This window comes from Hibiscus syriacus, unplaced genomic scaffold (assembly GCF_006381635.1).
Source record: "Hibiscus syriacus cultivar Baekdansim isolate YM2019G1 unplaced genomic scaffold, ASM638163v2 tig00110330_pilon, whole genome shotgun sequence".
Lineage (NCBI taxonomy): Eukaryota > Viridiplantae > Streptophyta > Magnoliopsida > Malvales > Malvaceae > Hibiscus > Hibiscus syriacus.
In genome coordinates, this window is record NW_024062686.1 from 242,540 (window position 1) to 256,201 (window position 13,662).

Sequence of the window (13,662 nt, forward strand, 5' to 3'; positions counted from 1 at the left end):
CTTCTTCTTCTCTCGACTCTCAAATACAAAGTCATAGGAATTTTTGAAAAGAAATGTTTTTCTGAGGGTAAAAAAGTGTACAAAATTTTAAAACTGCTTTGCTTTGATTTCATTCATTGTTTTCCTTGTTTCAAGCTGGAGGTTTAATATGGTTATGTCTGTTGTTTCAACTTCTCCAACAAGGAAGAAGAGAGAAGAAAAAGAACGGGGAAGAACACTAGTCAAAAGCTTTGGAAAGTCTAACGTGTGGTAAAATGGATCCAGGCAAGCGGTTAGCAGCCCAACTCAACTTTTCGTCACCCACATTAACCGTGACTAATGACGAATGATTGATTTGTTACAAATCGATAACGTTAGTGATCAGTATATAACTTTTGAAAGTTATGTGGGGAAAATGAAAACTTACTCAAAATTTAGTAACCTTTGTGTAGTTTACCCTTAATTTTTAGTGTTTAATTTTTTTATTAAAAATATAAAAAATAGGTATTAATATTTTTTTCATTACATTTTTTTTCGTATTTACCGTTAAAAAAGAATTTTAAGTGACTCATGTTACATTTATATATATTTTTTAAATAAAATATTATTTAAAAATGTTTTTTTAAGAAATCTGAATGTGACACGTGTCATTTAACGTTTTTTTAACGATAGACACCTGCAAGTATAACAAAGAAAATTTTAACCATCTATTTTAACAAAAAAAAAGTTTGACACCAAATATAAATTTTGAATATAGTTTAGGAACTTAATCTTATATCAAGTCTTAATAAATTTACTGCATCTATTTGTTAAAATTTTGTTAAATTCGTTAATAAATTACACTTTAAAAGTTTATTTTAATTATTTTATTATAATAATATTATTTTAATTTTTATATTATATTTAAAATTTTATTATTTGGAAGTGGGGATACAGTGGTTATTAAAATTTCAATAGGAAAGTGCGGATCTCCATTGGACCAAGCTCCACAATCAGAGTTGAGTTGTTGAGAGGGCCACCTCTAACAGGGGAAGCCTCTTCTCCATTCCCACCTTCTAGTTTCCATGACAATTTCTTCATCTCAGACTTCACTTGGTTTGTTGTTAAGCTCGTTTCTTTCACTTCCTTTATCTGAAACAAAGTAACCCCAAAAACCCAGCTCAAGTTTAGTTTACCATGCATGCATGTATGTATGCATGTACGTTGTACATGTGAGAAGTTTGATGCATACCGTTCTTCCATTGAACATCTTCTTTAGTTCAACTTTTTCCAGTTTTGAATATGTAGAATCCTCGCCCTCCTAATGGAAACATACACCGGATGTTTGAAAATTGAAATGTGTTCAGCAGAACTGTTTCACTGTGTGCTCGAATGAATTACGGAATCGGATATCGAGTTACTTACTTCGTACAAATGTGCTAAACGGACTAGAGTAGTTCCGACATCCAGTTCCTGCAGAAGAAACTGCTGGTTTTAGAGGAAAGGAAGAGAGCTGTATGGAGTAGAAAAGTTGCATATGCATGAACTGTCACCTGAAGAGTGATTAACGCAACGTTGAGCGGTAAAGCGTACCCCGAATCCACGGCAGTTGCCTTTGTCAAATGGGATGATTTCCAGGTCTCCGTTTTCTGAATGATCAATCATTGTTTACAGTTAATTGCATCCTATAGTTGGACGTGTGTGGCACAACAAGTTGCCGTGTTACCTCATGCGTGAAAGCTAAAAGAAGTGGCGAGTAAACTTCTTGACCGGTCGTTCGACGCCATTGTGCACCCTCTCCTTTCCGGTTGATGCTAACGTAGTAATTCCCTCGAATCTGAGCCGGTTTCAGAAGTTCGATGAACAACCAAGCAACATTTCAGTTGGGAATGTCGGTTGAATATTGATAAGAAGTAGACATTTCAGTAGAGTGTACCGTAAGTCCCTCGCATGTGCTTCCCGCACAGACACTTTCGTCAAGGGCTTCGCCTACTCCTTTGGAATCATCATCGATCATCCGCCTAAGAAAGAAAAGATAGTTTAGCAGGTTTGTATTTTCGTTAAAATGCACGTATCATGAGTGAGAATCTATGTTGCCTCGTCAGCATACATTGGACACAGATGTATGGAATGTTTGAAAGCTGAATGTGGAAACCTGTGAAGCATGAATTCTATTTCTCCATCTTTAATACTTGATCCTCCGGTGGCACGATCAACCAACACGGATAGTTCGGATTTCTTATCCACCGTATAAATTCCTAGGTTAATCTGGAAAAATGTGTGTCATTTAACCGAGTCAGTACTCACAGCAAGATATCATGGAGCATTTTGCATCAACTTTGGCCTGCTGGCCAAGCCTATGACTAAGTACTGATCGTAAATTTCGACTAGTAAACTAGCTAAGTAATGGCTGTAAATTCTGACTTGTAAACCAGAGTTGAGAATATTACTGGATAGTAATTTCCTGCTACAGGTTGAGTAACTGTAAGGTTCCAGTCTTCTCTGAAGTCTCGTACCTGAAATGGAACCATGATCTAACATTTCAGGCTGGCACTCAAGATCAAACCAGCCAACAACAAGAAACATTATGATATGTTGAGATGCGTGTGATCTTCACGTAAAGACTTTCAGATTCTCAAACTGAAGGAATATTTCAGAAATTACCCGTTTTAGAAAGTCTCTCCCATTAGAATCAGTATGAAACACCTTGTTTGTGACCATATTCGCTGTCAGCCGAGCAATGATTTCTTTCCCCACACCGTCGTCCATGGGGATCGGACCAATCTTCAAAATAAAACATGAACACTTTGCAACAATCAATTAGAGAAATAACGACATTTTACTTTATAGACAATAGATATCATTCACCTCAGGCATTGCTTTCGATAACAGACGGTTCAAATTCATTTGACGGAAAAGAAAGAAAATATAGATGATAAGATTCGAATTCGTTTTAGACTGCCTTACAGTGAATTCGATTTCAGCATGCTCTTTGTCTTTAAAAAGTCTGGTGACCTAATGAATGGACATAAATAGAAAAATTAGCAACTTTTGTGGGAGGGAAGAACTAAAGAAAACTCAAAGAAAGTAATGACCTGGTGTATCCATTCATTAAACTGTTGGTAAACTTCATCAACTATGGGACCACGAGTAACCCTCAATGGCACCTGCCGGGGATAATGCATATTAGAATTTATTTGACCAGTGGTCTGATGAAAACGCTCTATGAGGGGCTTACTGATCGTGAAACAACAGTTGGAGGTGAGCCATTAGGCCGGAATATATATGCACCAGATGCCTGTAAGATTGATCGTCGTTATAAGACTGGAATTTAAACAGGCTCTTACGATCTCGACATGAACTCTTTCATTTGAAATCCGAGTGCAGTTATTGCTTACCTGGGGATCAGAATCACCAGGGCTTGAACCATACCACAGGTAGCTCTGCTGCACTGGTACATCTACCTGGTGAAATGGAAAAATCAAATATTCTGCACTGCTGCATATAATGATTATTGTCTGGAAACTACAAACAACTTACTCCAGTTCGAGAATTATACATCCGCTGGAGTTGGCCAGAAATAGTAGAAAAAGACATCTTTAGATTTCCCTTTCCAACTTCAATTGTCCCTTTTTGTGGCATCGCTGAGACTATTCCAGCAGTGCGTCGTCCTACACCATTGTTGTAACAAACAAGATAGAACAGTCATGTACGAAATTTCATTTTCGCATACAACATCAAGACTTCAACAGCAGTCTGGTGCCAGAATTGAATAAAGCGAAATTTCTACCTTTACCAGCTCCTTTAGAAATGAAGTAAGTATTCCAGCCCAGTGGTGGTGTAGATACTTGAAAATGTAGCCAGTACTTTGGAGCCGTACCCAAGGACTGTCCCAAGTAAGCCATTGTATAGAACTCCCGTACATTTCTTGTAACATTATCCAAAGCTATATATTGTACGTCAATGTTATTACCAGAAGAATCTTTGACGATAAGATTGGCGTCGTTAACCTGTAAATGGTTCAAGACGGGACCGAAAAGTTACACCTATACTAAATCAACAGAAACCAGAAAGATAAAGTGTCAAAATGTACTCACTGGTATTCTAACAATTTCAGTGCGATTCCATCCAATAGGATTATATGCAACCACCACCTGAAAGTGATCATTTTCAAAAAAAAAAAAACCAATTAATGAAATAAAAAAAATGATTTCTTGAAGAAAAAGAAAGAACAATGCAGAAAAATTACCAAGCTCTTCCCTTGTGGAATATCCTTCTCTGTTGGTGGACAGTAACTAATGTTGAGTAGTTGGCACTGTTTGAAATGGTTGGAAGTTGCAGTGTCAGACAAAGAAAGGAAACTAAACTTTTCAAAGTAAGATATCGAAATTCGAATAAAGAAAATCTCAGATATTTACAATATGAGGAGACATTAACACCTCTTAATGTCTTACCTGGCTGAATGTATTTCCAGATTCTTCACATTTACCTCCAGAATTTTTCTTGGTTAGGCATGAGAGAGCGGAAGATACAACCGCTTCGGCCTGTAACTTGTTCGATTTTCAGTGATGAAAAATAGAAATCTGACATTTATAATACTGCAGGATATGAAATCGAAAACAACCAATGGGGTCGAAGTAAGGAGGAAGTTTGTTGCCAACCTCAGTGACTCCTATTGCAAGGCGTTTCGAGTAGTCATCGGTTGTATGTTGTTTGGCAGTACCGCTGACGGCATCATGGTGCTGTGCAATACCTAGAGCATCTCCCAAACGAAATGTATTGGAACCATTGGCTCTCTTTCCCACCAAGAATTCAAGTTGTCTTGCTGCCTATTCAAATATACCAAAACTTTCAGTTCGATTGTACCATAACAACATGCACAAAGAGGCTCCATCAGTCCATTGCAAACATTTTTACATTGACATGGACAATTATAAATTGAAACTCATATACAAAAGTCGTGGTAGGTTCAGGGTTTCCTCAAGCAAATGCAATCTATAAAGGTTTTGAGGAAATGAGTTCCTCATTATGTCGTTCTGTTTCAACATTGCTGCCCCAGGAGTTATTTTGATGTCATACCAGATAATATCCACTAAGCTTCCGAACAAATCGTTTAAAGGCTGGCCGACTTGTGAAATATCCGGTCCAATAAGCATTTTGGCTGCTAGCATAACTGCCAAGAATCATCAGATCAGACAAGCATATATGTAGTAGACTAGCCCAGGTTAACTGGAAAAGAAGTGATAAAGCATATGAAGACGAGAACAACGACAAGGAGAAGAACATGGAGTGCTTACGGAAAATAGTCATCGGTTTTAGTTGGCCATGGCTCATCTGCAGCATTTTTTGCGTCAGTATACAAGGATGGTGTAGAATACAATGCATTAACTCTGCCATCCTGAGGAAATGGAGCAGAAAAATAGTGATATTGAGAAAGAAAGACAAAGTGGAAACTTAAACTAATTTTATATCTGCAATCACAGATTTCTCTAGTTATTTAAACATGTAGTTTGAAACAATCCATTGTGCATCAAAGGTGAATTCAAGCTCGGAAGCTATAATTCTGAAAATTTTAGTGATTAAATCGATTTCGTCATGAGAACTACCTTGTTAACATAGTGAATAAATTTGTCCATCTGTCGGAACCAAGTTTCGGCATATTGATACTGGAAATCATCTCCCATTGTCCACATAATATGGTTTGTCCTTGTCACATTGGCCTATAGACAGAATAAAGGAGACATAAAAACTGTCATACGAATGCTTATGGTTCACCTAGGAAGATATAAGCCAACATGATTCCAACATCACAACTCGAAAAACAATAAAACCCGAAAAGGAACAAATAGTTTACTTGGATCATTGCAGCGTTAATAAAGTCATTAACCCGCTGTTCAACATTGTAATCGTATAGAAGAGGGTTATCCTGCAGTTGTGGAAAGTAAATACATGACGAACACATAACCCGAAAGCAGTCGGTACATAGATCACATAAACTTTGTTAAAACATTACAGAACCTGGACAGGCACAGAGTCATCATTCACTTCGAAATGGAAACCTTCTGGAGGACTATAATGAACGGGAAAAGCATTTGCAAAAATCTACAGATAGTCCAACAAGTAAACTATTCATTCAATGAAACTCCTTTTCAGAAGAAGAGGTTAAAATTGCAGGATTTTTCAATTCCAAACCTGAGATGAAGAACCAAAAGTGTTGGATCCTTGCCATATGACCTCGAGAGATTTGTCGTTCTTCCTTTGTGCTCTATCCTGGTAATCAATTCTTGCAAAATGCATTGAATCAAAGCCTACCTGCAGGAACAATGTAATCACCCAAGATGTGTTATTCTCCAGATTAAATGGTGAAAACAAAAAGCAACTAAATTATTGAGATGCACCTCAGCACCAAGGAGGTAGCCTTGCACAGCAGAATGACCAAAAGGATCTATTTGCCATCCGGCTCGAGGAACCGTGTTGAACTGTTCCTTTATTGTGCGATGACCTAAAGTAGTTTGATCGATCATGTCTATGTAATGTGTTGCAGCTTCATCATGCATACACCAACCACCATTACTGCAAATACATCCCAAAAGGCCGGTTTCAATATATATGTAAAAATCAAAACCTCAGATATCAAGTTGCTTGGGAATCAACATACACGAATTCCAGTTGCCCTGCATCTACAAGTTTTTTCACTTGTTCTTGTATTTCCGGACTTTGTTCTGTCCACCACCGTTGGAAAAAAGCCTATTTTCATATCAAACTTCATTATTCGATGCCGAGTAACAATCAAACTCAAAACTAGAAGAGAAACAAGCGAGGAAACAGATTCCAATATGATGAACTGGATGGATTTACCATCTCAGCGAAAACAAATTTTCGATTCGGGTCGCTACGCAATGCTTTGACAACCGAGTCAAGCACATTCTGAACACAAGCACCCTGCACAATAAAATCACTTAAAATCATCGAACACCACAGAGCAATAGCAACATTAACATGGTGAACTGCTAAAAAAATATATCAATTAACCTGAATGCTGTTGTTTGATCCAACATAGTACTGATCAACAGTCTTCAACCAACCAACATCATCATGTGAATGTGGAACCAAATGAACGTTCAGTTTCCCGGGAACGATCCGGGCTCCGGTATCGTACTTCACATAAACTCCTTCAACTGTCCTCACATAAAAACAACAAACAAGAACAACAAAAGCTGAAGCCGAAAAAATCTCATGCTGGATCATTTTCTTCATCTTTTCACAGCAATAATCCAGTTCTCCGCATTGTTGTCAATGTCATTGTTACATTTATAAAAACCGAGCAGACAGTTCCAAGCATCATAAATGGAAATAACAAAAAAGACAAAACAAACCAACTGCGGGCTATTTGCTGGCAGCCGGCCAAAGCTCACTTTATAGGAAGTTATTAATGGGGATTAAATAAATGGATTTTCTTGACTTTAAAAAGGATTGAGGGAAACAATGGGTGTCGTAACCATTTTTTTTAAAATAATTAAGTTTAAAAAATAATTATGATTTTTATTTGGAAAATTAACGGTTTTGAATTGATTTGAATTAAATAGAAAGGGAGTCGCCATCGATCTTTGGGTTAGGTAAGTCGAATAACTAAAAACGTATTTTAAAACAATTTTAAGAAAAATCATTTTAGAAGACAAAAATTAATTTGCGCCATCAAATATTCAATTAAATGGATTCTGGAGTAAATTATGCGTGGGGAAGGATTAGCATCCCATAGCACCCAAAATTGATACTATGTAGCTTACACGTTGTCGTAAATGGTGAAAATTAGGAATCGAATATAAAATTAAAATATGATTCATTTATTAAACTTTGATTAATTTGCTTCGAGTTAATTATTTAAAGAAAATCCTTTTACACGATAAGAAATCTTAAAATTCGCAATCCTCCATCGGGAAATCTATTTCAACTATTTCTTATTTGTAAAAGAATCTTCCATCCTCATTGATTTAAAAGATGAGAATCAAATATAAATTGGCTATCGACCTTTGCACAAATTAAATTGCTATATAAAAAACACAATGAATCATAAAAGATTTAATTAGTAACATAAACTAATTTATTTCAAGTCTCATTTCGTTCAAACGTCGTATTAGATTGTATCACTTCGATCAAGTGATACTTTTCACGCCCGTTCTACAAATATGTGTTCTTGAAGATATTTAGATAAAATATTCAAAATACATCATTATTAAGTAAAAATGATAAATGGACATTTTATAAATTAAAATAAATAAATAACATAAAAATAAAAATACAATACACAAAAGCATATGATGGTTAAGAAACATATATAAATGTATATACATACATATAACACAAAATAATATACATCCACGAAGTACAAAAACAGAATGCGAAAATCAAACACCATATTAAAGTTTATATAAAACTAAATAATTACAAATGCTTGATAGATACATTAATATTTAATATATATATATATATATATATATATATATATATGTATGTATGTAAAATTAGAATAACGACTCATGTATATGAAGTGGGAATTAAAGGATTAAAAAGTACAAATTAAACACATTTTCTTGCATTAATCACGAAGGACTAAAATGAAGGGTAAAATAAATACGGTGACATATATGCGAAGTAAACAAAATCGAAATAAAGATCGGATAGAGAATTGTTAAAAATAACCTAAACAATGATTAAAATTAACAATCCAAAAGCTAGCTACTCAAATCGAAAATATCGACCAAATAACGAAATAGAACCAATTTAGGACTAAGTCATAAAAACAATAATTTAACTAGAAACTAGCAAATCTTTAGGAGGATGTATAAGGGGATTGAGTTTTTAATAATGCTTTTTTTATTCAACCAATGGTTCAACTTCTAGATTTCATTTGATGAAATAAAGAATCTAAAATATATGGGTTAGAATTAATTGTATACTAATTCATTTGACAAGATATTCAAAAGATTGCGAACATAAATCAATTCATTCTATCAATGTTTGAGACATACATATGCATGTAAAAAAATATCTATTAATTTAAAAATATGAAACTATGATTCAATATAAAATTAGAGAAAGTAATAAACTAAAATTATTACCGACATGAGTTGGTTCAAGTGGTAAACAGCTTGATTTCGCTTAAGCAAGATCTCAGGTTCGAGTCTTTGTGTATGCAGAAAATCCCTGTTGGGAGACTCACCCACCAAAACCAAGTGTACGCCGTGGGTCGGTCCAGATTAGTCAAGACGAAGCCTTGAAATCGAGAGGGCAACCAAAAATAAAAAATTATTATAAATTCAAATAAGTAGAGATTTTACTTTTTAAAGTTTGAATGTGAGATTATTATTTAAATATCTTTGGACACGAGAACAAAACCTACCAATCAACCATCTAAGGCTTTAATTCTATATAGGTCAAACTTTTGTTCGTTAATTTTTAAACACAAATTTAGTAATCATTCATCGTCATTCACGAGCATAATTTATATTGTCAATAAATGAATTTTGTACATATATATGATGCTAAAAACAGACTTGAACTTATATCGTTTCCTGTTTAGAACTCGTCCTTTAGAGCTCGAAACTGTTGTTATATGACCGTGATATTCGTAATCACCGTAATAATATCTATTATGTCCGCAATCGCAATAAACGCGACACATCAAAAACGCGACCAAAACCCCAATTTAAATCCCGGTACTTGAATAAAATTTCAATAGGAAAGTGCGGATCTCCATTGGACCAAGCTCCACTATCAGAGTTGAGTTGTTAAGAGGACCACCTCTAACAGGGGAAGCCTCTTCTCCATTCTTACCTTCTACTTTCCATGACAATTTCTTCATCTCAGACTTCGCTTGATTTGTCGTTAAGCTCTTTTCTTTCACTTCCTTTATCTGAAACAAAGTAACCCCAAAAACCCAGCTCAAGTTGTGTTTACCATGCATGCATGTATGTATGCATGTACGTTGTACATGTGAGAAGTTTGATGCATACCGTTCTTCCATTGAACATCTTCTATACTTCAACTTTTGCCAGTTTTGAATATGTAGAATCCGTGAGGTAACATTCAGGGAAACAATGAGAATAAAGTGAGGTAACATTTCAAGTAGAGGGACCCAATGATGAATCCGTGAATGCCAAATATAAGATATAAGATTCGGACAAAACTAAAACGACACATATGTCATTGGTTTTAACTATACCTCTTACAGACAAAATCATAGTTTCTATCCGTTCAATGTATGTGTTTCATGAATGAGAAAAAAAAAAGATTCTTTTCGTACACATTCAAATAACATAAGTAAAGCACGAATTAAGTGACCTCCGTAATAAAAAATTATTATTATTCTTTGAGTACCCAATTTCGAGCACCATAGATGTCATGAGTGTGAGCGTTCAATGTCAAAAAGTTAAAAGTTTATCTTTGAACAATATTACCTTGCCTTTGCCCCAAATTAATTTTAAAAAATAACATAACAATCAATAATTTCCTTTACCAAGTGTTACGAGAAAATGATGCCATTGCAAATAAGTCTCCACATATAAGAATATAGTCGCTCTATAGTACATATATATTTTACAGAATTGGTGGAAACATGAATGAGACGCATTCAATGAAAATTACTGAAGCGCTTACAAAGCCTTTGAAACAAATAATAACACTATCACCATCCATCTTGGTGGCTACAATGAAGAGCTTCCAAATCTGCACAAAGGGATTAATTTAAAATATATATATATATATATATATAGCATGTATTGATGGTCGTATGTATAATGAGGTATGCAAATTCAAAGAGTGCAACCTGAAGGAGAAACAAATCCGAACAAACATCACTTCTCTTCCTTCTCTTCCTTCTCTTCCTTCTTTTCTGGTGCCTTGTCCTCATCCTGCTTCTGCTGGGACTGAGAGTACCATAAACATCATCAGAAATTATTGAAGCTAAACGGAACCGATAGCTCTGTATTTAATACAACCGTGAACCACCAAGAAGTGCAAAACGTCCTCTAATCCCTGCTATAGAATCATTTTATCAAGCCGCTAAGTTTGATGAGCTCACCTCAGACTGGTTTTGCATGGAAGCAAGCATCTCCTTAACAGAAGGATCATTTGGATCTACCCCGGGAAGCTGCACGAGTAATTATTTTAAAATTAATGATCTTTATTTTTTCTATGGTGCAAGGGGGGAAAAAAGATAAATAGAAAATGCAGCAGACATACAGATGCAAGGATGGAGGATACGAAGGACTGGTCTGCCAACAATTTACTCATATCTGCCTCACTAGATGAATCTTTTGTACTCTCTTGCACAGATAATTGAAGAGCTGAGAGAATTGGAAATACATGGGATTAAATCAGCATACGAAGAAAAAGAAATTAATAGGAACATATCCACAGTCTAAACTTGCATAAAAATTTCGGGGACAAAGGACAACTAATTTTGAAAGATGATTTGAGTCGCATGGTAAGCTACAAAAGGTATGAACATTTTATGATTAAGGGTTAAAAAGCCCCTAAATTTTTGGAGGAAAAGAAATCAGTTCAGCCCTGAACTTTTGCCTAACACCTACGTAACTGGTTTTTCTCACAAGGCAAGGAACAGTTATTATAAATGTTGCTGATTCTCCAGCGGGTACTTATAAAAAAGGACTTAGGCGCACATACCTAATGCTAGATCTGGATCCTCAGCAGCTGCATCTGACATCTCAGTATCCTGTAAATCTTGGGTAGAGGCAGGTTCATCCACTGACATCGCAAGAGCCTGCTGTAGTAAAGTATTATCATCATCCTGGAACAAAAGCAAAGTTCAGTTGTGTCTAAACATGAAAGAATATGCAAGGGTCAATCATGTGCCATTTTATGAAATGATTCTTCCACTTGAAGCAGCTCTATCCAATCAAACAAAGTAATAATGAGACAAAATAATATAACCCTTTTACAAATGGCACATGATTAAAAGGGAGTATAATGATACTGACTGGAATTTCATTTTTCTTATTATCAGCTCCTGAAGGTCCCTCACTGGCATGTTCCGTCATTGTCGCATCTTGTTCTGATGCCTCCTCCGCTGCCTTTTTAGCAGCTGCTTCTTGCCTGGCTCTCTCCTCTTCCATTGAAACTCTAAGAGCAAGGGCCAGTTCAGGATCAAGGTTGGGATCCACACCGAACTCGAAACCCGAGACGCCACCAGCTGCAGCTGCTGCTGCCGATGCTGCAAAACCACTTCCACCTTCCCCATCCCCAGTGAAGATGGGGGTACTTTCATGGACACAAGAAATATCCAGCTTCAGCAATAATATCATAATTGTAACCCATTATCATACCGGAAAGAGAAAAAACAACTGAATCACTAACCTTATAAGAACATCAGAGAGAGCATTAGGACCAGCAGGAACATGAACAATATGACTAGTATCATTATTGTTAACAGCAGCAAGAAGTGCTTCAAGCTTCTCTGTCTTCCCTTCATCATCTTCACCAAAATTTACGATATCAAGTGCTACACTATTCTTTTTCAACTTCTTTCCAATCACCTCCAACGCCTTCTTGTCGTGCATGACAGGGCTGCAAGCAATCAACGCATATCTTCACAACCAAAAACATAGAAAGAGAACATTTCTCAGTTAACAGCTAACAGCAATAACAAAAACGCACCTTCCAGCAAAGACAATAATCCTTTGCTGCTGCTTTTTATTCTGCCGATGCTTAAGCGCCAACTGTGCCACTTGGATTCCGGCTGCCAAGTTCATTTCACCACCTATTTCTAAGCCTAGATTTGATAAGCCAAAGCTCCAATTTAGAAACTTTAATACTATGGTACAATGTTAAGAGAATTGGAATCCATATAGCTAAAATAAGCTAAGAAACGAACCGTGCATGCAAGCTAAGATTTTGCCAAGATCACTTGTAGGAGTGACCAAAACACGAACACCTTTTCCTGCCATTGTTAAAACTCCAACTGTATTCTCTGGATTAGACTGTAAACAAAACCCTCCATTTCAATAAAAGCTCAAACCTTCTCGAACAATCAAATTGTTTCCTTTTTTAGATCCCCAAATTCAATAAAAGCTCAAAATACATTTTTTTTGCTTAAAAAAATCAAAATGTTTCCTTTTCCGAAATCCTGTTTACCTGAGTTTTAGCTCCGCAAATAAGGTTGACAGCATCGGCTTGAGCCTGAAACCGAGAGGGAGCGTAATCACCATTCCGCATCCATTCCGAATTATCAATGCAGATCATCGTTGCCTGCGAGTGCACAAAAGTTTGAGATCAAAACACCTTTTAAGTGAAAGGAAATGGAAAGGCTTTGAATTTGGGGTAGAAAAGGGAAATTGAGGTTCCAGATTACCTCGAGCACCATGGTGGAACGACGGCGAAGAGAAACGAAGCAAGGAAGGAAAGATCTAGAGAAAGTGAAGAATTTTGGGCTAATAAGTTACAAATCTAATCTGGGTACTTTACTTGAAATGAAGGGGATGGGTTGCTGATTAGAAAACGACGAAGTATTGATTTGAACAACAGGTGCTCTTTGAATATATATATATACACACGCTAGGGACAATGCAGGGAAGCCATTATTACCACGAGAAATCAAAGTGGGCCTCAAATAAGCTTACGACGCCGTTTCACCGGACCAGATGAGTCTGCAAGGAATAAGGAAACACCTACAACCATTTCTATTAA

General features: G+C 36.1%; 2 protein-coding genes across 2 annotated transcripts; both read right to left on the minus strand.

The window, feature by feature from the left end:
• Positions 1-896: 896 nt before the first annotated feature.
• On the minus strand, positions 897-7,228 carry LOC120119034 (alpha-mannosidase). Its single transcript, XM_039138946.1, has 29 exons — positions 6,991-7,228; positions 6,817-6,900; positions 6,617-6,705; positions 6,357-6,531; positions 6,151-6,270; positions 5,977-6,060; positions 5,813-5,884; positions 5,565-5,678; positions 5,256-5,356; positions 5,038-5,131; positions 4,620-4,787; positions 4,413-4,502; positions 4,208-4,273; positions 4,056-4,112; positions 3,749-3,968; positions 3,499-3,629; positions 3,357-3,422; positions 3,197-3,256; positions 3,054-3,125; positions 2,926-2,973; positions 2,623-2,742; positions 2,409-2,474; positions 2,114-2,226; positions 1,895-1,979; positions 1,685-1,795; positions 1,512-1,607; positions 1,384-1,431; positions 1,211-1,279; positions 897-1,110 (listed from the first exon to the last, which is right to left on the minus strand). The coding sequence occupies exons 1-29, from the start codon at positions 7,213-7,215 to the stop codon at positions 922-924; spliced, it is 3,033 nt and encodes a 1,010-aa protein (XP_038994877.1). The 5' UTR covers positions 7,216-7,228; the 3' UTR covers positions 897-921.
• Positions 7,229-10,536: 3,308 nt separating this feature from the next.
• On the minus strand, positions 10,537-13,475 carry LOC120118941 (26S proteasome non-ATPase regulatory subunit 4 homolog). The gene is made up of 11 exons (XM_039138850.1): positions 13,328-13,475; positions 13,111-13,224; positions 12,851-12,956; positions 12,634-12,748; positions 12,334-12,543; positions 11,958-12,237; positions 11,644-11,767; positions 11,200-11,303; positions 11,039-11,107; positions 10,784-10,883; positions 10,537-10,683 (listed from the first exon to the last, which is right to left on the minus strand). The coding sequence occupies exons 1-10, from the start codon at positions 13,337-13,339 to the stop codon at positions 10,812-10,814; spliced, it is 1,206 nt and encodes a 401-aa protein (XP_038994781.1). The 5' UTR covers positions 13,340-13,475; the 3' UTR covers positions 10,537-10,683; positions 10,784-10,811.
• Between the last annotated feature and the right edge of the window lie 187 nt (positions 13,476-13,662).